A 27,279-nucleotide genomic window follows, 5' to 3' on the forward strand; every position below is an offset into this window, starting at 1 on the left:
ATTGGATTTAATCAAAATTAAAACCTTTAACTTTTCAAAGGATACTGTTAAGAAATGGAAAGGCAAGCCCAGGCTGGAAGAAAATGTTTGCAGATCACATATATCCAACAAGGGACTTATATCTAGAATATACAAAGAACTCTTATTCCTCAATATTAGAAGAGAAAAACAAATAAAAATGGACAAAATATTTAAATAGACACTTCACTAAGAAGATAACATGTATGGCAAAGAAGCACATGAAAAGATGCACAACATCACTAGTCATTAGAAAAATATAAACTAAAAATACCAAAAAATACCAATACAGACCTACCAGAATGGCTGACATTTTAAAAAAAATGACCATAAGTATTGGTGAGGATGTGGAGGAATGAAACTCTCTTATACTGCTGGTGTAAGATATTTTCAACCACTTTAGAAAATAACTTGGAAGCTTTTAAAAATGATAAAGATATACCTACCATATGATTCAGTCATTTCACTTATAGATTTAACCAAGAAAAATGAAAGTATGTGTTCACACAAAGGCTTATACATGAATGTTCATAGAGGTTTTATTCATAATAGCCAAACTATTCATAATAACCATAACCAATCCAAATGTTCAACAATAAGTGAATAAATGAGCAAACTTGGTACATCCATGCAATGGAATATCACTCAGCAGTAAAATGGAACAAACCGTTAATATATGCAAGATCTTGAACAAATGTACAAATATTCATGCTGAAAGATATAATAATACTATATTATTATGTAGATAAAATTCCAGAAAATGTAAACTAATCTGTAGCAACAGAAAAGCAGATATATCAGTAGTTTCCTGGGGATTGTTGTGGTGGATTATAAAAGGGTACAAAAAACTTTTGGGGGTGGTGGAGATGTTTATTATCTTTATTGTGATGATGGTTTCACAGGCATCACCAAAGCTCATCAAATTGCATATGTACTTGTACATGTATAATTATATACACCACTTATACTACAATAAAGCTATAAAATATAAAATTAATTCAACCTTGCCTCAACATCATAGTGAATATGCCTATAAAACAGGGACTGATTTCCCAAGCAAATAAAAATCAGTATCCTTATTCTGTAGTCAAACTTTACACAGTATGTACAGTTCATTCTGGAAAAAGAGACTAAATAATGACTCCCAGACCTTTCTAATCCAAAAAATTGTTAGTAAAAACAATAAGGGGTCATGAAGGCTGCACACTAATGTATACTGCAGTAACTGCTATCCCCCTCCTGTAGAACAGATTTCAGGTGTTAGCTGTAAGAAAAAAGAGGGGCTATTAACTTTTGGCTTTATGAGATGATGAAATTAAGGCAGGGCTACTTGGTAATAAGTTTCTCAATAGTTAAAAACTTGTCTACTAGTCTTGGTTTTTTAAAATTCATTTAAGAAGACATAACCATTATTCAAGAACACAGAAGAAAAAAAATAAGACGTGTGGTTCCCATATGGTTCAGTAATAATCACAACCAGTCTATAACTCCCTTAGAGTCTGATGAAATATATGAAGGGAGAAAAAAGGGGGCCCTGTGAAAGGTGCATGGAATGAGGGGGTGTTTGACAAAGATATTATGAGGCCAGAGAGAGAGATCAAGAGCACATTTTTACTTTGCAAAACCAACTTAGAGACCCTTAGGTAGGTGGCTTCTACTCATATAAAATACCAGCCAATCCATCAACATATTTTTTAAAGTACCCACTAGTGATTTATAGTTAATGCTCAGTGAACTGGAACACTGCGACTGGGACTACTTAAATTTGTCTGACTTCTGAAATGTAATTAAATTGGTACACACAGGGAATTAGCAACAGTATCATGATCCTTAAAAGAACAATGTGTTACCCACTGAATTTGTCTGTCTGGGTAGTAAATCATGTCCTTGTCTAACAAGCTAGATAAGAATATCTCACGCAACCAGAGAGCTTGGAAACTTCGGATGGAAATCATTTACAAAATACAAGTGGGAAACCACAATCACTTCCAAAAGAAGGGAGGAAATAGAGAAGAGGAGAGAAAGGAGAGAGGAAGGCAGGGGGAAATCCTACATCTATAGGATGTAGCATTTTAAAAGAGCTTTCTTAGCACAGAAGACAAGGAACATTTCTACTCCAAAAGAATCACTGCCTGACTACCCAACCACCACCACATCTGTCTGTCTTTCTCTTGTGCACTCACTTGCACTAAACCTCACAATCTCTAGGTCAAGTGGTGACGTATCTATCCATCCATCTATGTCAAAAAGCAAAATTCATATTAATTTATAAATAGAATAGCAATAAATGTTAAGGGCAAGGGAGAAGGAAAATGAGAAGTAATAAATATTAAGCTAAATAATATATAATATATAATATTATAATATTATATATTATATATATATTATATATATAAATATAATATAATATTATAATAATTATATAATAATATATATTATAATATATTATAATGTATATATTATAATATATAATATATAATATATATAATATTATAATATATTATATAATATATAATATTATATAATAATATATAATAAATAATATTATTAAATGAGAAGTAATAAATATTAAGCTAAAAGCTTTTCCTCTGAAATCAGAAACACGATGAGAAAGCCCACTCTCAAGAATTCTATTGAACATAACACTGGAAGTCCTAGCCAGAGCTACTGGGCAAGAAAAAGAAATAAAAGGCATCCAAATTGGAAATGAAGTAAAATTGTCTCTGTTTGCATATGACATGATCTTATATATAGAAAACCCTAAAGACTCTCCCCCCAAAAAATGTTAGAACTAATAAACAAATTCAATAAAGTTGCAGGATATAAAATCAACATACAAAACTCAGTTGCATTTCTATACACTAACAACAAACTATCTGAAAAAGAAATTAAGAAAGCAATCCAATTTACAATAGCATCAAAAATAATAAAATACTTAGGAATAACATTAACCAAGGAAATGAAAGACCTGCACACTGAAACTATAAGATATTGACTAAGAAATTGAAGACATGAATAAATGGAATGATAGCCTGTGTTCTTGGATTGCAAGAATTAATTGTGCTAAAATGTCCATACGACCCAAAGCAATCTACAGATTCAATGCGACCCATATCAAAATTCCAATGGCATTTTTCACAGAAATAGAAAAAACAATCCTAAACTTCACATGGAACCAAAAAAGACCATGAATAGACAAAACAATCTTGAGAAAGAAGAACACAGCCAGAAGCACTGCACTTCCTGTTTTAAAACTATATAAGCTCTTGGGGCGCCTGGGTGGCGCAGTCGGTTAAGCGTCCGACTTCAGCCAGGTCACGATCTCGCGGTCCGTGAGTTCGAGCCCCGCGTCGGGCTCTGGGCTGATGGCTCAGAGCCTGGAGCCTGTTTCCGATTCTGTGTCTCCCTCTCTCTCTGCCCCTCCCCCGTTCATGCTCTGTCTCTCTCTGTCCCAAAAATAAAATAAACGTTGAAAAAAAAAAATTTAAAAAACTATATAAGCTCTTGAGACAGCCTTTCTGGATGAAAATCCTAGCACTACCATTTACTAGCTATGAGACTCTGGGTAAATTATTTGGACTTCTGTAAACCTCATTTCCCACTTCTGTAAAATGAGGAAGAATAATAGAAACCTACATGGTTGCTGTGTGGATTAAATGAGGTAATACATGTAAAATGACTTGGAATAGTGTCTGACATCCAGTAAGTGCTCAATAAATGTTAGCCATTTTTTATTTGGATGAAGTGCAAAGGAAGTATCCAGGATTTAAGGCTGGAAGAGAAGGTAGGAGCCATATTTTGGAGAACTTGTGATGCCTGACTTGAGGGTTGGTACTTAAATCAAAATGAAGGAAGTACTGAATAACAGAGTGTCAGAAAGGCAGACAAATTTGTGTCACTTTGTGATAGATTTATAACAACTCTAGCTACCTGGCAATGAATGCAAAGGGCTGGTTTGTGAGAGAGTTGTTACCATCAATGGAAGGGTTCAAACACATCCTGTTCAACCAAATTCAAGGGTGTTATAAATGGTAGTCAGGCAGTAGGTCAGTGTTGACCAAACTGAATGGCCTCTAAGATCCCTTTCAACTGTAAGTTGATTTAGGATAAAAAAACTAGGAACAATATGGAGGAAAGACTTGTGCAAGGTACTACTAGGAGTGGCAATGGTGGGAGGTGGGAACACACTGTTTTGGAAGATTGACACTCTAGAGTTTCAGAGCTGGAAAGGACTGTAGAAATCAACCAGTTGATCCAGCTTCCTCACTGTAAAGACAAGGAAACTAAAATTCTCAGATTGGGGAAGTGAGTTAAAGGGTAAATTTAAAAGGGGCAAGCCTAGAGGCAGGGGAGCCAGCCAGGAATCCAGAAATCCAGAAATTAAAATAATAGGAGATTCAAAAAGGGTGGAAGTAGCAGGACTTGAAAGAAAGGGAGTAGACATGAGGGCTCTCTTGAAGGAAGAAAGACCACAGGGGTGTTAACTGATTGGATATAGGGAATGAGTAAGCAGTGACTCCAAGATTTCAATGCTAGTTTAGTGGGAGGCAGAAGGCTAAGGACAGAGACTCTTTGGCAAGGGGAAGACAACAAGTTCCATTTTAGACATATTGGGGTTTGGGATTTAAAAGGAAAGGATAGGAGAGGCAGTTGAATCACAAAGAACAGAGAAAACAGTGAGAAAGAGTGGAGAAACAAAATAGTTCAGTGCCACAAAAGAATGCTGGCAGCAGGGCTTTGAGAACACCAGATGGGTACCTTGGAAACAAGGCCAATGGCTAGTAATATTAAAGAGTGTTCAAATAATTAAATATAATATGGCTGTTAAAAAATGCAGCAGCCCTGTATATTCTGATAAAGAAAGATCTCCAGTATATGTAAGTTAAAAAACCAAAGTGCAGAAGATTGGTTTAGTATGCATAAAAGACAAGATAAAGGATGCATACCAGATTTGTTCGTGTGTGTATAGAGATACTCTGGAAAGACATTTAAGACTCTTTTTTTAAATGTTTATTTATTTATTTTGAGAGAGGGGGGCAGAGAGAGAATCCCAAGTAGGCTCTGTGCTGACAGCAAAGGCTCGATATCACGAACCTTGAGATCATGACCTGAACTGAAATCAAGAGTCAGACGCTTAACTGGATACTCAGGTGCCCATTAAAAAAAATCTAAGCACAGTAGGGGGTGAAGAACCTAGGACAGGATGAAGGACAATGAAGAGCAGGACACTATACTCTGTCTACCTTTTCATACTAACTGGCTTTTGAACCATGTGAATGTTACCTATTCAACACATAATTTTATTTATTTATTTATTTATTTATTTATTTATTTATTTATTTATTTATTTATTTTAATCTTTATTTATTTTTGAGAAGACAGAGAGAGACAGAGTGTGAGCAGGGGAGGGGCAGAGAGAGAGAGGGAAACACAGAATCTGAAGCAGGTTCCAGGCTTTGAGCTGTCAGCACAGAGCTCGACACGGGGCTCGAACTCACAAACCACAAGATCAGGACCTGAGCCAAAGTCAGCCACTCAACCAATTGAGCCACCCAGGCACCCCTTTTTTTTTTAATGTTTATTTTTTATTTATTTTCAGAGAGACAGAGACAGAGAGACAGAGACAGAGACAGAGACAGAGAATCCCAAGCAGGCTCCACACTGTCAGTGCAGAGCCCAATGTGGGGCTCAGTCTCACGAACCACAAGATCATGACCTGAGCCGAAAGCCAGAGTCAGATACTTAACCGACTGAGCCAGCCAGGTGCCCCTACACATAATTTTAAATATAAAATAATTGTGTAAAGAAGACAAGTGGGATGACAACCATGAAAAGGCCAGTAAATTTGGCCCTCACGAAGACCTCAATGGAAGCCAGATTGGAGAGGACCAAGGAGTACACAGGCTATGAGGAAACAGACACACTGAGCACACAAATATACAAGCGTATGCTACACACTTATATATAATGCACATGCTATCTTTGGAAGGGTAAACAAGGGATTGGTAACAGTGGCTGCTTCTGGGAAGAGAAATTAGGGATAAAGAAACACTTGCCCACCTATATAATCTTAATTCTTTTTCCATGAACATTTATCACTTATCCCCCAAATAACAATTTAAACAAATAGATTGTGTTGAGAAGAGGGGAATGAAGGAGGGAAGGAAGAAAGGAAGAAAGGAAGGAAGGAAGGAAGGAAGGAAGGAAGGAAGGAAGGAAGGACGGACGAAAGTTGGGCCACTCCTCATTTCACAAAAATTGGTTGCAATGAGGGCAGGTTAACACAGGTCGGTTTTGTAGAGGGCCAAGAGGATCAAGTTGGATTTTTTGTTTATCATTCTCCCCCCCATCCCAGTATAAGAGTCAACAGGGACACTGGGAAGAACAAAAACTCTAAAATGTGATAAACAGAATTTTAGATACTAGCTCTGCCACGTACTGGCCCCATGAATTCTAGAAAGTTAATTAACCCTCTTAACCTCGATTTATGCATCTTAGAATAGGGATACTACTAAGTACCACTCATATATCAGATTATGTAATCCTGAGTCTAATCCAACGTGGGGGTTGGGGGCACCAAACCCCTGCACAATCAAAAATCCATGTATAACTTTTGACTGCCCCCAAACATAACTACTAATAGCCTACTGTTGACTGGAAGCCTTAGTGATAACATAAACAGTCAATGAACATATATTTGTATGTTATATGTATTATATATTATATTCTTATAATAAATTAAGCTAGAGAAAAGAATATGTTATTAAGAAAATCATAAGGAAGAGAAAATACATTCACAGTACCATACACATATTTATTGAAAAAAATCCTCACATAAGTGGTCCCACATAATTCAAGCCCATGTTGTTCAAGGGTTGGCTGTGTTTAACAAGCTTCCTAGGAAAGCCTGGGAACAAGCAGTCTGTGTGATCCACTTTTCTCCAAGGCTACAACACAAAGAACATGGTCATAGGAATAGCTGATATTGGTATAAGAAGGAGGCACAAAAGGATGATTTTAAAACAAAATTCTAAAACATAGTGGGACAAACTTAGGATTTGGAGTCAGATAGAGCTGAGTTCAAATCACAGCTCCACCATTTACTGTCTCTGTTACTTTGAGAATGTTGTTTGGCCTCTCTGAGCCTCTTTTGTTTTGTCATCTGTAAAAAGGGAACACTGTCACTTAATTTACAGTAGTGATGAGAAGATTGGAGATTATGCATATAAGATTCCCAGAACATAATTGGCATTTAGTTAACGGTAGCTTTGATCATCCCCAGCCCAGAGCTGGGGCTCCCAAGCACACGAAAACAACAATGCACATTTCCTACTGTGCACTTCCATTCCCTTGTGCCTTCGGACCAGCGCTCAAAAAATAAAAGCGCATCGGCCATCCCTGTGATTTTTCAAGCACCTATGAAGTCTCCCAAAGAATTCCCTCCTGCCCTTTGAACTTTCAATTCATTCTCAAATGATTTACTGGCTGCCTGTCCTCCAAATGACCATACTAGCAGTCATGTCCTTCCTCTCTGAAGTTCTTTCCCTTTGATAACAATGGTGCCCCTAATGGGGTTTCCCATTCCCACACTTTAGGAGCATGCTTCCAAAACAAAACTTTCAGCTTTGGGAGGACCCTGATGGAAAGGGTGGTAAGGAGCAAGCTAACAGTCTCTGCTTCTCCAACCAATGCCTGCAAAGGCTGAATCATCTCCTCTAAGGCTTTCTCAGGTTGTACTCCTTTCAAACTTACTAGGTGATCCTGATAAGGACAAATGCTTCTGGGGTCCCTTTTGAGCCCTGTTCCCAAAGTTAGCTCCAGTGATTCAAACTCTCCAGCAGTAACCTGGGCAGGAACAAACTAAGAGAAGGCCCTGCAGTGCGTCTTTTAAACTGTCATAGTCCTGCCACTATGAGTTTCAATCTGTCTCCTTTGGTGCCCTGACATGACCTAACTGACTTCCACAGAGACAGCCACCAATTACATTAGACTCCATTGGGAAGGAGAACAGAGATGGTTCTTTGGGGCCCTTTTCAGCATTCTCAGCTTTGAGTAAAATAGTGAGAAAAGGAATGTCATGGTCAAATAATGAGGACACTTAAGGCACTGAGTATAAATACCAGACGATGACTCACATCCAAGGCTAGTCAAACAGAACACGTTAGGGCTTGCTTAAGCAAAAGTGGAAACACACACACACACACACACACACACACACACACACACACACACAGTATGTTCACATAAAGCTATCTCCTTTAAGCTGAAGCATCAAAAACACTTAAGACAGGCAGAAGACTCACACTATGTCCTCCTCGAACACATAGCAACAGGAGGGGTGGCTGCTGTTTTCAGAGTCTCAAAACAACACTGCCCAACAGCAAGGACAGTGCTGTAATCATCAGCCAGCAGGCCTCTCTCACATGCAAGCCTCAGGAACATAGCTCACACACAAGAGCTGCAGCAGCAAGAAACCCAACTGTTACAAACCAAACTCCAAGCAGCTCTGAGACATGCAGGTAACCTCCCCTAAACCCCACTGCTGCCATTGTCCCTCTCATCCAAGGTTGCCTCTGGGATCCCTCTTAATTTCTACCCGAACCACTATTTCCTTCTACATGTTGCCCCTGTCCCTAGCTCACACATGTGTGTCATTTAAGGCTCACCCTACTTACTAGGTGTCACCAAAAGACTAGAAACCTTGGCCAGTATATCCACCTTTTCAAATCATATCCTCTTTCTAATTTGGGGTTGGAAGTGGGAAGGGGAAAATGACCAATTATTGAGTACAAGACTTTTGCTTGAATCCTCCAGCAAACGATTATGGAGAGTCTATTTGGTACTCAGTGCTGAAGATAATAATAAAGATACAGAAGATATAACTATTGTCCTCTAGAAGATCTTGGTCCAGAAAGCCAGACACAAGGCAGCCAAAGTGCCCAAAGATTTCTACTGGAAAAATCAGAACTCCAGCATCCAAAAAAGGGAGAGATTACTTCCTCCAGGAATACACTGAGATGATGTCCTTGAGGCTTATGGCTAGGGCTTGAAGGTTAGGCCCATTTGGAAGGGGCAGAGATGAGAGAAGGCCTTCCAAGTATGCAGTGTAAAGCAAAGCCACTCAAGGAACATCAGGATGGGGTATTTGGAGGTCAGAATTTCCCCAGTGTGTCTTGGGGGGGGGGGCGCAGAGAGGGAATTATTCTTGCTGAAAACCTGAGTTCTGGAAGGAAGGAATGCCACGAATAAGACTAGAGCCAGATGGAGAATGGTCCATACAGCAAGCTGAAGTAGTTCGGGCTCTATTTTAAAGGTAGCAGGGAACCACTAACTAACTTTAAGTGGCAGGGGGAGGGGATGATCAAAATGAGGGAAACTACTAGGGAGGCCACTACAGTAGTAGAGTTGCTCCAGAAGGAGGCTTCTTCCTGCCTGTCCCAGCTCTTGCAAGATCCTCCTTCAAAGTTGCACTCTGAGCTATTTCAAAGCTCATGACTATGCATTTCTTTTAAGCTGGGTGAGATATGAATGACACTTCTTATTCTGAATGACACTCCTAATATTGTAGTGAAGTTGGGTCACGGACTTAAGTAGAAGTAAAAAGTAGAAGCTTCATCTATCCAAGTCTTCCAGTTTAGAAAAAAGGAACTATGATACATCATTTCCATTTCTGTAATAGCATCGGGTGGCTTGACCCCTGGGGTCACTGGTCTCTTGTGAGATCCCAACAGAAAAGTGGGAAGCAGAGAGAGAGGGAGAAAAAGGGACATAGAGGAAGAAGGGAGAGAGAGAGAGAGAGAGAAAGAGAGACAGAGACAGAGAGAGACAGGATAACTGCCAACATAGGGCAAAACCTGATTGTCAAATGCATTTCTGGGGCCTGTTCCAGATCACTGCCACTTATAGGCTTAGACTAGATCTCAGCCCTAAATTAGGGCTCCAACCTAGAAGCCGGGATGGGAGTTGGAAGGACCCCACCTGGGTCTTAGCAGTGGGAATTAACTCTCCCTGATCCTTAATTCTTTTGGCTTTTAGTAGTGGCTGGAAGAAGAGAGGGATGTAACCTGAACCCTAATGCAGCTGAGAAGGGCTAAGAGCCAAAACCCTCCTTAAGCAGATACAGTATATGCAGGGCTTGGGCAGGTTTCAGAATACTGCACATTTCTCCAGCCAAAGGCACAGGAAAATATGACAATTACATATTTAACCCTTTACATCCAGAGGAGGAGAGTATCATCCTCCCACCAGAACTCACACAGCAGAGAGAAGTTAGCAAGCCAGCTCTTATAAAAGCCAGAGCATTCAGGGAGTCCTTTACAAAAAAGAGCCTCAGCAGCTAGATATTCAAGTCAATTTCAAATATAAATTTTAAACTATTTCACCTTGACAGAGAGAACAATTAGGTAAAGGAACCCATGTGCCTGCCCATTAGCCCTTAGCAGGAAGGGAGCTGTGTCTACAAGGAGGTAGGGAGGGAGTGGAGAGACCAAGTTCCACAGCACAAGCATCTTTGCAACATTCTGAATTTTACTTCTTCACCATGCAGAAAAGCAGGTGACACTATCCAAAAATAATGGATCTAGAAAGCAAATCTCAGAAGGATGGGGGCAGAAGAGGAATGGATAAGCCCATCTGCACACGAAATTAACCTCTCCTGAGAATTTCATGTAAGTATACATAGCATCAGAGCTAAGGTTTGGGTCAGATAATCACCCCAAAATTTTTAAACGTCTCTTAATAATAAAGTGACATTTTTCAGCCAGATTGGCAATAAATTAATTTTTGAAGCAATTCTCTATTTCCTCCTTATTTTAATATAAGAATCAGGATGAGAGTATGGTAAGGACACCACAGAAGGCAGTTAAATCATACTTGCAAGTTTAACAGTGCTTTTTCAAAGATCATATTTAACAACCAATACTACTGTAGAAATATTAAGAATGATATTCACAGATTAATAATATTACACTATGCAGAATATAAAACTGCTAACAACAAAAATGCAATACAGGGATGCCTGGGTGGCTCAGTGCATTAAGTGTCTGACTCTTGGTTTCGGCTCAGGTCATGATCTCACATTCGTGAGATCGAGCCCTGCATAGGACTCTGTGCTGACAGTGCAGAGCCTGCTTGGGATTCTTTCTCTGGCTCTCTTTGCCCCTCCCCACCTCTTAAAATAAAATAAAATAAAATAAAATAAAATAAAATAAAATAAAATAAATTTTTAAATGCAATACAGACTTGAAATTCCAGAGGTTTGAGGTTTGCTTTACCATGCCTCCACATTCTGTTTTTCATATAGAGAAAACAGTCCTTAAACATCTTGGCAAATCAACTGATGCTTTTTAACAGCCTCAAACCTTTTAACATTTCAAGCTCCACGTCTGAAGTTTGGCATTTTGACATTTTCTTCTATTTTTTTTGTTTGTTTGATTTGTGGACTTTCCCATCACTTGAAAGTACTAAGTTAAACAGAAGGAACTTCAGCCAGTAACACCTCAGGTGACCAGGCATCCCACAGATTGGAGGAAACAACAAGACAAAGCTATGATCAGAAAAGCCCATTAAATAACAATGCAGGCCTGTGATGTCTGTTGGAGCATGAGATTGTCTGGTAATTAACTAATTCCCAAAACAATCAGCAGATTGGTAAATTGCCTTTGTTAACCATTAGGGTCCTAAAATAATGATTTGTTATTTTAACCTATCAGTGGCCTTAAATAAACAAATCTTTTTTTTTCTTCTCCAAACTGTCTATGGAACTTCTTAACTAGATAGTCCCTACAGACCTGTGTCTCAGAAGACCCAAAAATGAACAAAAACTCATTGGCCTCCCAATCCCTAACACCACTTAGAACCTTCTAGTTATACTGGAAGGGGTTCATCTCTAACCCCTGCCTCCCCTTCATTTCTTTAGATCCAAATGGTGTGTATTATCACAAATCTCTGTCAACTTGCTAATGAACATTGCCAAGATGGCTGATTCCCTTAAAATGACCTTTCATGGGGCACCTGGATGGCTCAGTCTGTTGAGTGTCTGACTCTTGATTTTGTTTGGCTCAGGACATGGTTCATGGTCGGTCATGAGATCCAGCCCTGCGTCAGGCTCCGTCTGCCCTGGGTGTGGACACTGCTTAAGATTCTCTCTGTCCCTCTCCCTCTGCCTGCCTCTCTCTCTCTCTCTCCTCTCTCTCTCTCTCATTCTCTCTCTCTCTCTTAAAAAAAAATGCCCCTTCATATTGTTCAGCTCAGGTCTTTCCTCATGGAAGCACTTAAGTGGCTGATACTCTGCTAGGTGCTTTATCTTGAATACATTAACTCTAATCATCCAAAACAACAAAATGGTTACCTACTTCAAACCTGAATCTATTCTACATCCAACTTTTCTGGGTTCTTCAGAATAGCTGGCTCAAATCCATTCACCTTTATATTCCAGTAGTCTGCAACCCTCAAGCAGATCTCCACTGACTCATTTATCTAACCATACAAGCAGTATGACATTGGGCAAGTTAACTAACCTCTCTATGCCTCAATTTTCATATCTGTAGAATGGTGTTAATAATGAGTTCCTAATTGTTCAATTGGAAAACCACTGTCTGGCTCAGACAATGTACCATGAAAGTTTTACTTGTTAGAAAACAAATAAAAGTGACAGTTATGGAGCTCAGTGCTGGTTTCATAGGCCAGAGAAAAACTAGTTCAGTTCCTAGAACAAACATTCAATAAATTGAATGAATGAATGAATGAATGAATGAATGAACAACACACAACCTGTCCTTGGGGAGCTCATGCTGTTAGTTCACTGTAGGGTGAGCAAACCAACCTCAATCTCCTGTCTTTAGGATACACAGTATATATACTAGCATATACTAACTAGAATTAATGCCTTTCTTCCTCCCCAGCCTACCTGAGTCCTATATATCCCTCATGGCCTAGCTCCAATTCTTCTTCCTTTTTTCACAAGGCTCCCTAACCACCTCAGCCCACAGTGAAATTTCTCTCCACTGAATACATGTTGCTCTTAGATCCTATACCATGGTTTCAGCACTTAAAGGTTTTTGTTTCCTGGGCTTGCAGTAGTGGCTCTCCTCACAGAACTGTCACTTCCAGGGAACAGGTCTTCTATGATGGCTATCTCTTGCATTCTCTAGTTTAGAGTTAGGCATTTTAAAAGTACTCAACAAATATGTGTTGAGTGGTCGTTTGATTGATTGATTGATTGATTTGAGGCTTAGTTGAGAGCTCTTAGGTAGAGGCCAAACAAGGTTTAGCATAGCCTTTCAAATTGCTGGCTGTTCAGACATTAGCCAGAAATTATGTCTGATCTTCCAACTTCTGGCCGCAGAAGACATCCCATTAATGGTGTCTTGCCACTTCACACCTTCTGAAAGATTCCATAACTTCATACAATAAATTTTGTAAATTCAAAATTCTCTTAAGAGAATTTTTGTTTAATAAGAGACAACTGTGGAATGCTTTTGTCTCCTAAATCACATACACGTCTGGTATTTATATGAGATAAAGGATAAAATCAATCTCCCTTCCTCTTAGGAAAAAAGTGTGAGTTTTATCATTTTCATTTTGCAAAACAGGAAATTGAGACACAGAGAGGGAAATGACTTGCCTAAGGACACACAACTGAGTAGCAAAGCACAAACTAAACTTCAGGCCTTCTGAATAGGAGCCTGCACCCCTTACCCTGATTTGAGATTTAAAACAAAATGAAACAAAATCCTTCCTTTGATCTTGGCCCCTGAGGGGCATATACAGGTAATGTTACTGGTTTTTGCACAAATTTCCATTTCTCTCATTTCTTTCTCCCTCCTTTCCTCTCCCTCTCTCCCCTGCTCCCGCTCATTTTTCTCTTTTCATTTCTATCTTATTTCTCTATCTCATTTCATCCCCCCACCAGGATCATATTCTTATCCAGTTCTTTTTGTCTTTCTCTTTCTTTCATTCACCTATGGTATTGTAGAAAGAATCTGGGATTGGGGGTCAGACAGAAGTAAATTTTGATGCCAGCTCTTGCACTTACTGTGTGACTTAGAATCTATTACTGAACTTCCCTGAGCTTCAGTCCCCTCATCTCTACAGTGGAGACATCAGTATCTACCTCAAAGAGTTACTGTAAAAAATGAAATGAGAATACATGTGAAACACCTAGAAGCAGCAGTATTTGCCACATAGCAGGTCTGTTACCTCTTGTATCTCACGATGTCTAGGTGTTGACTACCCTTTGGATGTGAGAGGTTGCTGAGATCCTTCTAAACTCCATTGCCTCCAGCCAGTGAGGAACATCCACACACGTTGAGTACCCAGGTCCTTGCCCAGTCCACTTTTCAGCCTGTTGTCTTGATACTCCCTGATTGCAACTTTAAATTAACACAGAGCTCCAAACTCTCAGTCAAAGCCCTCCAAAGAACATGAGAGTCAAGATCTAGTTACTCACCCCTGAGGCTCCAAGATGTCATCACTCACCCTCTCCGTCAGATAATATGCCATCAAAAGCTGCCTACCTGCAGAAGTTTCCACAGGAGCTTTTACTGACATCAAACACATGCAAAACAAAATGGAAAACAGCAAGGCAGCTCAACAAAGACAAGGCTTTAGCTTGTCATCTTCTTATAAGCAAAGATGGGGCTGCAGCCATGAGATTCTAACCGCTTTCCAGAATAACTAGTTGAACCAGCTTTACTCCCAGGTCTACCTCACATCACCCCCAACCCCCATCCCCAAAAGAAAAATCAATATCTGATGGACCGTGAAAGGCAGTATAGGAGAACCATTCAAAACTTCCCTGCCAGAGGCTCAGGAAGAGAGCTGAGCATACCGCTGGGAATCTGCTGAGTGGCATTCGGGTGGGGGCCAGGAGACACCACAAAGGGTCTGTCCGTCACTGGGCTTAACCCTTGATCTTGTCAAATTAGTCCCACCTCTCACATTCCTCACAGATGTAACATTAAAAGACTTGAGTGAAAGTTAACAGACCATGCCACATGCCATCCCTGAGAACATACCAGGAAACAGCCACTTCTGGGAAGATGGGAAGTAGTAGCGTGGAGAAAAGCAATGCCCTGTAATAACTGCCTGACATTCACACTTCCACAGCCCAGACCAAGCAAGGATCCTGGAGCCCTTAACAGCCCTTCAATAAAGCAGAAGCTCACCCCACGGAAAGTCTGAGAAGAAAGAGGAGGGTGCAGAGAAGTGAAGCAGCTTGCCAAGATTACTCTGCAAGTTGATGAAAGAGTATCAGTAATGTGACAAAGGTCCTGTCTTCTACTGAAACAGGACAGAGAGAGACACAGTATAAGACAATATCCCCCAATGTCCAGCTATTAATTTGCTGAGTGTTTTCAAACTTTATCAACCTTCACTCTGTGAGTTTTGCACTGGTAGCATGGCTGAGCCAAGAGGGACAACATTGGTACAGCAGACTAGAAGGGCCCTCTGTGACCAAAGAAGAAAAAAAAATTGGGTTTTGGACAGAGGGCTGAGTGGCCAATGAATGAACAAAGAGGCAATGGCACTTGAATAAGCCAGTCCAAAGGGTAGGCCTCGAGCAACTGGTGCTGATGGGTGGGGGCTGGGAAGCAAAGATTGGACATGAAAGAAGAGAGAAGCCTGGATACCAGGAAAATGTGTTTCTATTGCTACTAGGCAGTGCTCACTCTGTGACACAGCATAGCCATAGACTTGCACTGATGGAGGAGGGAGTGGATGTGAAGTCAAAGGGGAGGGGTTAGTCACTTTGAGAAACCAAGTCGTCTTGATCGTTGCAACCTTAGTGCCCAGCCGGGATGGCTATGTGCCCAAGTAAACATGCCAGTGTGATGTGAGGAAGAACGGATCATTCCTTGCAAAACTAATGCCTAAGACAATCTTTCCACTTGGCCTATTTACAATGGATGTGGCAAAGGGGTATAAAGAGACAAATTTCTACCCCATCCCAGTCCTTGGAACACAATCTTTAGGCAGGAAAAAAATATCTCAAACTATTCATTAATGACTTAACTGAAGTCTGTTTGAAGGGGATATTTCAGGAGAGAGAGCACCAGGAGACAAAATACTGGCCTCACAGAAATTGAGTGAAAGTGATCTAGGTACCAACATAAGCAATATAAAAGGATCAGTTGTTGATTACAAGGTAACAGGTAAACCTGGAGTTCAATTTCAGAGACAAGTTTGACCATACATACACTGGGGACATACATCTGTTCCCAGCATCAAGAAGATGAGCATGTTCAGGGGGGTGCCTGTGCGGTACAGTTGATTAAGCATCCAACTCTTGATTTCAGCTCAGGTCATGATCTGATGGTTCATGAGATCGAGCCCCACATTGGGCTCTGTGCTGACAACATGAAGCCTGCTTGGGATTATCTCTCGCTCTCTCTTTCTGCCTTTCCTCCACTTGTGTACATGCACTCTCTCTCAAAATAAATAAATAAATTAAAAAAAAAAGAATATGAACATGTTGGACACCGATAGTAGTAGAAACCCCAAACCCACCCAGATCTCTGTAACAGAGATTCTAGAGCACTTGTCCCTAACTTATGAATAAACTGTTTTCTCAAGAATACTTTTTGAAAATAAACAGCTTGGAGCTTTGGATGGTTTCCTGTAGACAGAATATTATAAATGGTCCGTAGGTTCTATAATTTCTTCAGTTACACTATGGATTAAGTAGGCCTCCCCAGAACTGTTGTGAACCTAGGCACTATCAATAACACTGTGTCAGAAAGACATGTTTCCTACTCTTCAATGGTGTCTCCCCCAGGCTTCTCATCCTTCAATAATAATGAGGATTAAGCTCCATCCAATACACTCCCTGATCAGGGCTTTAGTAGCAAGAAAAAATATTTGCCCAACTCAGGTGGCAAACTGGTAGATGTGAAGGGCATGAGGAGATAAGGCCATGGGTACAAGGCCTCCAGCAGAAGTGACCCTTATGGGTATTCAAGGTATAGACAGAAGACCTCAGAACCCAGGGATGACAGCAACAGCAGGAGCTTTTGCAGTCTGGGCCAGTGGCAATATGCAGGGAGATAATATCTGACAGGGGTTTGGGATGGGAATTGCTGTGTCTAAAATCCTACATAGGGGCTCTGCAACTTGGAGACTGTATGTCACATATGGTCAGCATCTTCAATCTTGGAGACACCTGTTTTTCTCAGAAAGGGAACATTCCGTTCAGAGAGGCTACTCCTACAAATTCCAAGCCAAAAGTTGATAATAAAATAAAATAAAATAAAATAAAATAAAATAAAATAAAATAAAATAAATCTGACATTCTGAAGCTCTGGTTTTTACCCTATTCATTAAATGCTGCTTCCTTCTTCTAATATACACCTTCCTTCTCTGTGCCTTTTTGTATAAACATATATGCTCATTGAGGTCAGGGCTTATATCTTCTCTCTCATCTCCCTTAGAACACTTTTCTTAACACTAGCCTGAGCTAGGCATGGGGCTGGGGCAATTTTAACTAAACAATAAGAGATGAAATTTGTTCCTCCCAAATGTATTATGTGGCTATCTCAGATGCCTATGTAGACACCTTGGGCAGGTATGGCTTCACAGCAGCACATGGACTTCCAATAAAAGGTCTTGCTTGACATCGGGCTTTTGTAGGCAAGGACACCAGAAAGAGCCAGAGTGGTCTTCAGTTGTATTTTTTTTTTAAAGAATCATCCTTCTGGTCAGATTCTCCTCAGCTATTGTATTTGGCTGCAGGGTCCATAATTCAAGAGAAACATGGACAGGCGACATCCAAAGTAGGAGGAGGAAGCAGGAGAGAAGGCTGGATCTCAGATGCCATAAGGAATAGCTAAAGTTGCTGGGGTTCTTTAGCCTAGAAAAGTGAGACAAGGAGATGTGGTCTGTGTCTTTGGACCTCCTAAAGACTGTCCTGAGACAAAGAGAAACCATTCTTGTTTTGTGTGGTCCCAGAAGGTAGGGCTAGGACCCATGGATGGAAGCTAGAGGGATAATGACTGCAGCTCAATATACGAGAAAGTTGTCTATGGTCAAAACTTTCCAACCAGGAAATGGATTGGCTAAGAAGGCAGTGAACTCCCAGCATAAGCACAGGAGAACAAGCTTAGAGCTACTACACAGAAGGCTAATATGGGGCGCCTGGGTGGCTCAGTCGGTTAAGCGTCCGACTTCAGCTCAGGTCATGATCTCACGGTTCATGAGTTCAAGCCCTGCATTGGGCTCTGTGCTGACAGCTCGGAGCCTGGAGCCTGCTTTCAATTCTGCCTCCATCTCTCTCTGCCTCTTCCCCACTCATGCTCTCTCTCTCTCTCAAATATAAATAAAACGTTTAAAAAATTTAAAAAAATAATAAAATACACAGAAGACTAATGGACTGGTTAAGATTAAGACCAGGTGACTTCCAAAAGGCCCTCTTGGCTCTGAGAGTCTGTGATGATTCTAGGCCTCCTCCAACAACAGCATTCGGTTAGCAGCCCTGAGTCAAGTCTGTCCTTTGGTGCTTGATGGGGGTGGGGTAGTGATGAACTCTCCTCAGATGGGTCAGCATCCTTTTCCCCTCCTGGTTCTGAAGAAGCTTAACTATAAATACTGTGGTGTTCCCTCCAGATAATCGCTCCATAAACACCAATGTCAAGCCTGAGTCTCTTTCCTCTTTAAAAAAAAAAATCCTGGGAGAGGGTTGGGAAAAGCAAGAGGGGAAATCATTTTAATTTTTTTTTAAAGGGACAATGCTCAAGTGTCTTCCAGATGGAATTGAATTATTTTCTTTGTCTGAGGTTTTGGAGGGGGAAAATCCTCTAACAGGCTTGACCTGTTTCACTTTAAGAAGCATATGTGTGGATCTCAATAGGGTACCAGGTGTATTATGACAGCCTAGCAGGCCCCAAAATAGTGTGTACCCAAAGCTCAGCCAAGGATTTCCAGACACACCACCCATTCCCCACTCTTCCTGCCCTACCTCCATCCAACCTTCTTTGTATCTCTCTGGATGGATTCCCATTCCATGTGTCTAAATGCCTTCTACTTTCTGGGAGAGGGTAGCAGTTGGGGAACTGAGGCCCTAGATGTGTTTGCTGATTCTAGAGGCAGATGAGGAGGGTATTCATGTAAGTACCCAGACTGGACTAAGCTCCCAAGAAGCACACCCCTTGAAGGTCCCTCTGTGGATGCCAAGCCTTGGTCTGGGGTGGGCCCAGGAAGGTTTCACTGTAACTAATGGTTCTCATAGAACACTATCTTTGCAGCAAGCAAGAACTCAAACTCACAGCCAAATTTACTGCCAGTCACACGAAAGCCTCCATTTTACTTTACCCACGTCCTCTTGAAATCTCAACCAACTCTTTGTGTGCTTCTCCTAGAAATAAGGTCACAGTGGGGATGGGTGAGGGGGAGTTAAAAACAACCTAAAGAGCATGCTCTGCCATCTTTCTAGGCTAAAGACAGCAAACAGTATTAGAGTTTTCCCAATTCATTCTCACATCATCTTTGATAATAAAGATATCTGCCTACTCCCATTTAGCAAATAGACATCTGGGTATACAGAGGGTAAAATGATATAGCAATAGCAATACCCATTAAGTGGAGGAAGTGAAGTTTCCTTCTCCTCCAGGCTACTCCCCCATCCCACCCTACCTTGTTCCACGGCATAACTAGCCCCCCCCCCCGCTTGCTTCACCATGCCAGATGGAGACTGCCACCAAAAATGGGCCAGGAACATGGCAAATATGTAGGAGGAGTCTGTCTTCTCCTCCCCAAATTTCCTCCTTCTACTGCATCCCCACTGGTCTCCACTCCTTTTCTTCACCTTTCACTCACCTCAGGGCACATTTGCAAGAACTCAGAATCAGTATAGGAACCTCAAGTTACAGCTCAGTAACTCTCTCTCTCTCTGTGTGTCTCTGTCCGTCTGTCCATCTGTCTGTCTATCTGTATGTCTGTCTCTCTCCCTCCTACACACACATGCACACACACCCCACAGGAGGATACAATTGAATTTCTGAGGCCTCTGAGAGGTCCTGTTTGATGCAGAATTACTGCTGCCAGAACCTTGGAAGGGTCACCCATCCCCAAAGAAGATCTTTTCCAGTGCAGGGAGCCAACTTCATGGATGGCTGTTTATACTGTAGATGGGACCCCAAATAGCAAAACAGATAAATATGATTAGAAGAGAATTTCCACTTTATCTAAACAGGCCTCCTGGGCCAAGGAGGTAGTAGAAGATGCTAACCAAAGGAATTAATAACACCAAGGTCATGGGCCTAAGGCCCTTGTGGGTTATGTTTCTTTGGAAACATCACAATGTATGGTGAAATCATAAACCATCCCTTAACACTTGGGATAATCAGTAAAAGGTGTTTTGTTTTGTTTTATTTTTAACATTTCTTCTTTTTTTCTCACTTGATTGTCAGAAGACTACACCAGTCTCCTAAAACGTGGGCAGTTGAATTCCCACATTCAAGAAAATCACAACAGTCAGTAGGAACTGACCATTTTCCAACCTGATCATGACAAATATGAGATAGACTTTCACACTCAATGTGATCTTTTCCCACTAATCACCCTTTCTCAAATCCCACCACTCCCTAGATGTCTCCACAAGCTATCTCCAAGCATGTACGCCACACCAGACCCATTTTTTTTTTCCCCGTGACATAAAAGGAGGTTCTCCAGCATTTCTCACCATGGGTCTTGGACCTTACCCCTCTCTCTGCCTGACCTGAAATGATCACAGTGGTTTGGAGGCACTAAAACCATCCTCTCCTACTTCCTGAGCCCAGACTTCAGCAGGGAGTGTCTGCAATCTGGTCCTCACCTACTACGGAGCCACAGGCTGGCACGGAAAGTCACCTGGGAAGCTGTCAAGACTAGGTACATCCTTGAATGGTACTGCCCCATGCCCCTTCACAAACTGCAACACTACCAGAAGAATCAAGAAACTCTCCAAGTAGTACAAAATATGATAGACTTAGAGCCTGCCACTGACTCACTGTATGGCAGACCTAGGCAAGCCATTCAGTGAATCACAGCCTCAGTTTTTCCATCAGTTTCTCCACAACCTTCCCTTGACTGCCTCACAGGGTGGCGGGAAGAGGCTAATGAAACAAGGGATATTGAAACACAGTATAAACAGTAACACTGTATGCAAATGGAACAAAGCCTCTTCTTCAGTCCATAACCCTTGAGAAAAGGGCCAAAGCTAGCAGAAAGGGTTGCCTACCAGATTGTCATAGTCTTATTCAAAGCCCCCCCCCAACTTGAACCTCGTTATACACATGGGGACACCTAAGCCCAGCATGGCAGGGGGGCAGGCAGGGAAGTGATGAACTCAGGACCCCAAAGCAAATAAGCAGGAGAGTAAGGATTAGAACCCAAGTTTTCAATCTGCCAATACAATTCTCTTTCTACTACCTTCCATCTCATCCACACCAGTGTGTGCAGGCTTAGGCTATTTTCGAGAAGAAAGCTGTATTGTTCTGAAGCATATGGGGAAACAAAAATAAGTTAGAAAAATGAAAAGGGGACTAATGAACTATGCCACAGAGTGTCTTGGTAAGAAAAAAAATGCCACTGAACTTAAATACCATGCTTTTACTGTAAGGTGCCAGGCTATGTGGGAGGGATGGGAGAAATGATTCTACCCCCTGCATACCCAAATGTGTGTAATAATGAGCTTTCATATAATAAGGGTCAACTGTACATTCAGTGGAAAGGGAATCATTAAAAGGCACCCTGCCTCTCAACACACGAGTCACTTCCTCAACCGCTTGGCCAAGGAAACCCTCATCTACCCTCAAATAATCCCCCAGCCAGACCACAAATTGCTGGCTGCCCCATACTTAGTAACACCCCCTGCTATGCTCAGCACTGGCACACAAAACAATCCAGGGAGGGCCACAGCAATAAGCACTCTCTGGGGCACTTCTCAGGATGGATCAGCCCTGGGCAGAGGTGAAAACATGATCTCTCCAAGATAGGCTGTTTAGGCAGACTGTGGAAATTCTGTGGGTGGTGTAAGGAGAAAAAGAAAGGGAGGAACTGCCAGACCCTGGAGGGCTGTATAGCCAATTCGGACCTTGGTGGAAAAGGGGAAGACAGGAGTCTGATTAGAAGAAATTCCTGAAGGTCAGGATTCCCCTCCCCAAAATGGTTGTCTGAGAGTGTTGTTTCATTTTGTTTTGTTGTTGTTTTTTTTTTTTCAAAGAAAGCTTATTACTCCCTCAGAAAATATTGGAGGGAGAGTACCTTAAGAGGGGGAGGGACAGTGGGTGACAAAGGCATCTCAGGCTGGTTAGAAATACATGACTAATATGGGGAAGAGAGAGCTGGGTGACGATATGGGCCCCAAGGCCTGAAGGACCTCTACACTACAAGCTGACCAGCAGGTCCAATGCGAGGGGAAAAGCAGCACTGGTTCCTGGGGAGGGGGGGGGGCGTGGCAGGACACTAGCCACCCCCTGCTGAGACGTGACCTTCCCTTACAAAGCCAAAACTTAGTGACATTTGTGCCCTGGTGAGAAGCCACACCTTTCTATCTCCAGCCCAAACCCACATCCACAACCCCAAGTGCAATCTGCGTGGGCTGGCAGGGGAAGAGCTTCTCAAGATGTGAACGTTTACGAGAAACAAAACAAAACAAAAAATGGGATAAAGTTCGTGAAGTCCGTTCACTTGGCAATCTGGCGCCACAAGGTGAGTGGCCCCACAAATCTTTCTTCCCAGGAAGAAAGTGGTCTCCGCAGCCCCCACACCCCCTCACCCCTGCTGACGATGGCTCGTCTGGGGAGTTCTGGAGCACTCAGGAGAGCTCCTCTCCCCTGCCCTTGGCTGCAACTTGGCTTCCAGCGGATCACAGCCTCCTAAAACAAACAAACCCTGGCGGCGGCGGCGGCGGCGGCGGCGGCAGCTCCAGCACAGCTGCGCTCCATGGCGCAAAAGTTTCCTCCACACTTCTCAACGTGCAGGAAGTCTCGCCGGCGCTGGGGCAGGACTCCGGAGGGAGGGAAAGGCCGGGCCGAAGCCGCAGGAGCAACGCCTCGCCAGCTGAATGGATGTGCGCGCCTCCGGCCGTGGGAAGTGAGTCCGACGAAAGCCACCAGTGCCCCATCTCCGTTCCCACACCAGACCCTTGACCTGCAACCTGCCCTGGTGGGACGACCCCGCTTCCAAGAGAGCTGCCAAGCGGCGCTGCCTGTCCCGCAGGGGCGCGGGAACTTCCAAGGAGAAACCTCCAACAGCCACCACTTCCTCCAGCTCAAACTGAGGGGAGCAGCCGCCCCGACGTGGGGGAGCAAAAACTGTCCCCAGAGCCTCCCGAGTGTGCGCGCACTGGGCTCTCGCCCCAGGGCCAGGCGTGCTCGCGTCTAGTGCTCCAGCCACCGTCAAGGGTGTCTGTGACTGGCCTTGGTGGCAAGACTCCTGCGGGCAGCTAAATGCTCCACAGGAGGGCTTTCACGCCCAGCTCCGACCAAGTTTCAGAGTTGGTCTGAGGGCCGCGTCCCCCGGCAGCCTGCGCACCCGCTTGCCCATTCAAAGTTGGGCACTGCTGGGACACAGGCGCCAGGTCTTACCTTAGACACTGTGAGCGGTTCGCAGTGTTCCAGACCCCCCTTCAGGGTGAAGCCCCAGGGCGCCCCCCCTTGCAGCTGCACGGGGACGTACTGGAAGGACCCAGGCCGGCTCTCCATCCTCCGCTCCTCTCAGGCGACGCAGAGCTCCTTTTCCTCGGGGGCTACGTTGCCTCCGCCCCCAGCAGCTCCGCCACCATCGCCCTCCAGTGCTACGCCACCCCGCACCGCCCTGCTCCGCCTACTCTCCCGGCAGGAGAAGCTCGGGCAGCGGGCGAGCTTAGCTCGAGGAGGAAATGACACAGAGCTGGAGAAAGGGGGGGGGGGGGGAAGGAGAAGGGGAAAAAAAAGAAAAGAAAAGAAAGAAGGAGAGGCGGAGGGATAGCGCGTAATGGACAAGAAAACGGAGCAATGGGGAGGGGCAGTCAGTGGGACCTCGCCTATAGGATCGCTGGGGAGCGGGAGCCAGGCGAGGCCTTACATCAATTGTTACATTGTTTCATTCAAGCTCCCCCCCCCCCCCGCCTTTGGTCCTCCTCCTTACGGCCGGGTTCCCCGCCCCTCGGGCCAGCCAAAGCTAGGGGAGGTGAAAGTCATTAGTGTGGATAGCCCGTGTGGCCCAGTGGGCTGAAACTCTGGCTTCCCGAATAGTGCGTTCATGTTTCTCTGACTACCTTTTTCTTTTGAGGGTCCCCAAACCGGGTCCTGGGAGGGTTACAAGGCTGCTCATTTGTGGACCTTGCCTAGAGGGATAGAAAGTAAAGCAAGCAGGCCAGCGAACACAGTGGGATTGTGCGTGTAGGCTGCTGTGTGTGTATGCACTAGGTGTGTGGGGTCATTTTGAAACATTGCCCCGGAGCATAGTTTAAATAAAGAAGCACTTTGAGGATGCCCCCTGCCCGGGCTTAGCCGCACCCTGGCTCAGCGCTGGCGTCTATGGGTAGCACTGTGCTTGTGTATGTTGCAGTCATCTGGAGTTCCTGGCACGGCCTTGCACTTGCTCCCACTGAGATGACCAAGCCAGGAATCACTAAACTGCTAGCAGACTACTACTATTGTTTCCACTCCTAAACAAACCTACAGGAAAGAGCATCCATTGATAAGCTGGCCAATTAACAATGTGCCTTTTGGAAGAATCAGCTTTTAGACAGGGTCCAGAATATTTCTGCTCATCTATCCATACTTGAGGCTGTAGTTTCTAAGCTGGGCTTTTAGAACAGACCAAACACACACACACACACACACACACACACACACACACACACACACACACAAGCAAACGCCCAGTAATAGTCTCAAAAAGTGAATCTGTTATTAAATATTATGCTGATTTTATAGTCTTGACCTAGACAAGTTGCCTACCCTCTCTGAGGTATTCACTCTAGAGCCACATGCAGGCAGTGAGTTTTTAAAGGACCTCACACTAGGAGGGAAAGTTTTAACAAGTCAGTTGTGACTCAAGGGGATCTTCCCACTCCCTCTTGCCTGTTCAGTCTCTTGCCCTCTTCCTGTGCAAGTTGTTCCAAATCTCCAAGAAACACACTGTGGCACCCAGCCTTCTACAGTCAGCTTTATGCAGACAAGGTTTCCACTCTCTACTTCCATTCCCTCACTTGTCACCGACTCTTCCCATGCCTGCTGTGTAGCCCAACAGGCCACTGAAATTTCTCTCACAGGCCCCCCTCCTTCCCCCCAATCCTTTCTTCTGAGCCTTCTAAACTGCCTGCATTATATGATGCTGACCAGACTTTTCTTTAATAAAACTGCAATTTCGGTGTTGATAGCCTTCCTTTTCTTTTTTTTTAAATTTTTTTAACTTTACTTTTTTTATTTTTTAAAATTTACATCCAAATTAGTTAGCATATAGTGAAGCAATGATTTCAGGAGTAGATTCCTTAATGCCTCTTACCCATTTAGCCCATCCCCCCTCCCACAACCTCTCCAGCAACCCTCAGTTTGTTCTCTATATTTATGAGTCTCTTCTGTTTTGTCCCCGTCCCTGTTTTTATATTATTTTTGTTTCCCTTCCCTTATGTTCATCTGTTTTGTCTCTTAAAGTCCTCATATGAATGAAATCATATGATTTTTGTCTTTCTCTGACTAATTTCACTTAGCATAATACCCTCCAGTTCCATCCACGTAGTTGCAAATGGAAAGATTTCATTCTTTTTGATTGCCGAGTAATACTCAATTGTGTATATATATATATATATATATATATATATATATATATATATATACCACATCTTCTTTATCCATTCATCCATCGAGGAACATTTGGGCTCTTTCCATACTTTGGCTATTGTTGATAGTGCTGCTATAAACATGGGGGTGCATGTGTCCCTTCAAAACAGCACACGTGTATCCCTTGGATAAATGCCTAGTAGTGCAATTGCTGGGTCTAGGGTAGTTCTATTTTTAGTTTTTTGAGGACCCTCCATACTGTTTTCCAAAGTGGCTGCACCAGCTTGCATTCCCACCAACAATGCAAAAGAGATCCTCTTTCTCCGCATCCTTGCCAACATCTATTGTTTCCTGAGTTGCTAATGTTAGCCATTCTGACAGGTGTAAGGTGGTATCTCATTGTGGTTTTGATTTGTATTTCCCTGATGATGAGTGATGTTGAGCATTTTTTCATGTGTCGGTTGGCTATCTGGATGTCTTCTTTGGAGAAGTGTCTATTCATGTCTTTTGCCCATTTCTTCACTGGATTATTTGTTTTTTGGGTGTTTGATAAGTTCTTTGTAGATTTTGGATACTAACCCTTTATCTGATGTGTCATTTGCAAATATCTTCTCCCATTCTGTCGGTTGCCTTTTAGTTTTGCTGATTGTTTCCTTCCCTGTGCAGAAGCTTTTTATTTTGATGAGGTCCCAGTAGTTCATTTTTGCTTTTGTTTCCCTTGCCTCCAGAGACGTGTTGAGTAAGAAGTTGCTGTGGCCAAGATCAAAGAGGTTTTTGCCTGCTTTCTCCTCGACGATTTTGATGGCTTCCCGTCTTACATTGAGGTCTTTCATCCATTTTGAGTTTATTTTTGGGTATGGTGTAAGAAAGTAGTCCAGGTTCATTCTTCTGCATGTCGCTGTCCAGTTTTCCCAGCACCACTTGCTGAAGAGACTGTCTTTATTCCATTGGATATTGTTTCCTGCTTTGTCAAAGATTAGTTAGCCATACGTTTGTGGGTCCATTTCTGGGTTCTGTATTCTGTTCCACTGATCTGAGTGTCTGTTCTTGTGCCGTACCATACTGTCTTGATGATTACAGCTTTGTAGTATAGCTTGAAGTCTGGGATTGTGATGCCTCCTGCTTTGGTTTTCTTTTTCAGGATTGCTTTGGCTATTCGGGGTCTTTTCTGGTTCCACACAAATTTTAGGATTATTTGTTCTAGCTCTGTGAAGAATGCTGGTGTTACTTTGATGGGTATTGCATTGAATATGTAGATTGCTTTGGGTAGTATTGACAGTTTAACAATATTTGTTCTTCCTATCCAGGAACATGGAATCTTTTCCCATTTTTTTGGTGTCTTCTTCAATTTCTTTCATAAGCTTTCTATAGTTTTTGGTGTATAGATTTTTCACCTCTTGGGTTAGATTTATTCCTAGGTATTTTATGGTTTTTGGTGCAACTGTAAATGGGATCGATTCCTTGATTTCTCTTTCTGTCGCTTCATTGTTGGTGTATAGGAATGCAACCCATTTCTGTG

General features: G+C 42.7%; 1 protein-coding gene across 1 annotated transcript in view; it reads right to left on the reverse strand.

The window, feature by feature from the left end:
* SHROOM4 (shroom family member 4) overlaps positions 1-24,057 on the reverse strand; it is a 259,611-nt gene extending 235,554 nt beyond the window's left edge. Inside the window, exon 1 of the mRNA XM_045472903.1 lies at positions 23,580-24,057. Coding sequence (XP_045328859.1) covers positions 23,580-23,696 — 117 coding nt within the window. The 5' untranslated portion in view covers positions 23,697-24,057. The remainder of the gene's footprint in view (positions 1-23,579) is intronic.
* Positions 24,058-27,279: the final 3,222 nt, after the last annotated feature.

The sequence above is a fragment of the Leopardus geoffroyi genome, chromosome X, assembly GCF_018350155.1.
Source record: "Leopardus geoffroyi isolate Oge1 chromosome X, O.geoffroyi_Oge1_pat1.0, whole genome shotgun sequence".
NCBI lineage: Eukaryota > Metazoa > Chordata > Mammalia > Carnivora > Felidae > Leopardus > Leopardus geoffroyi.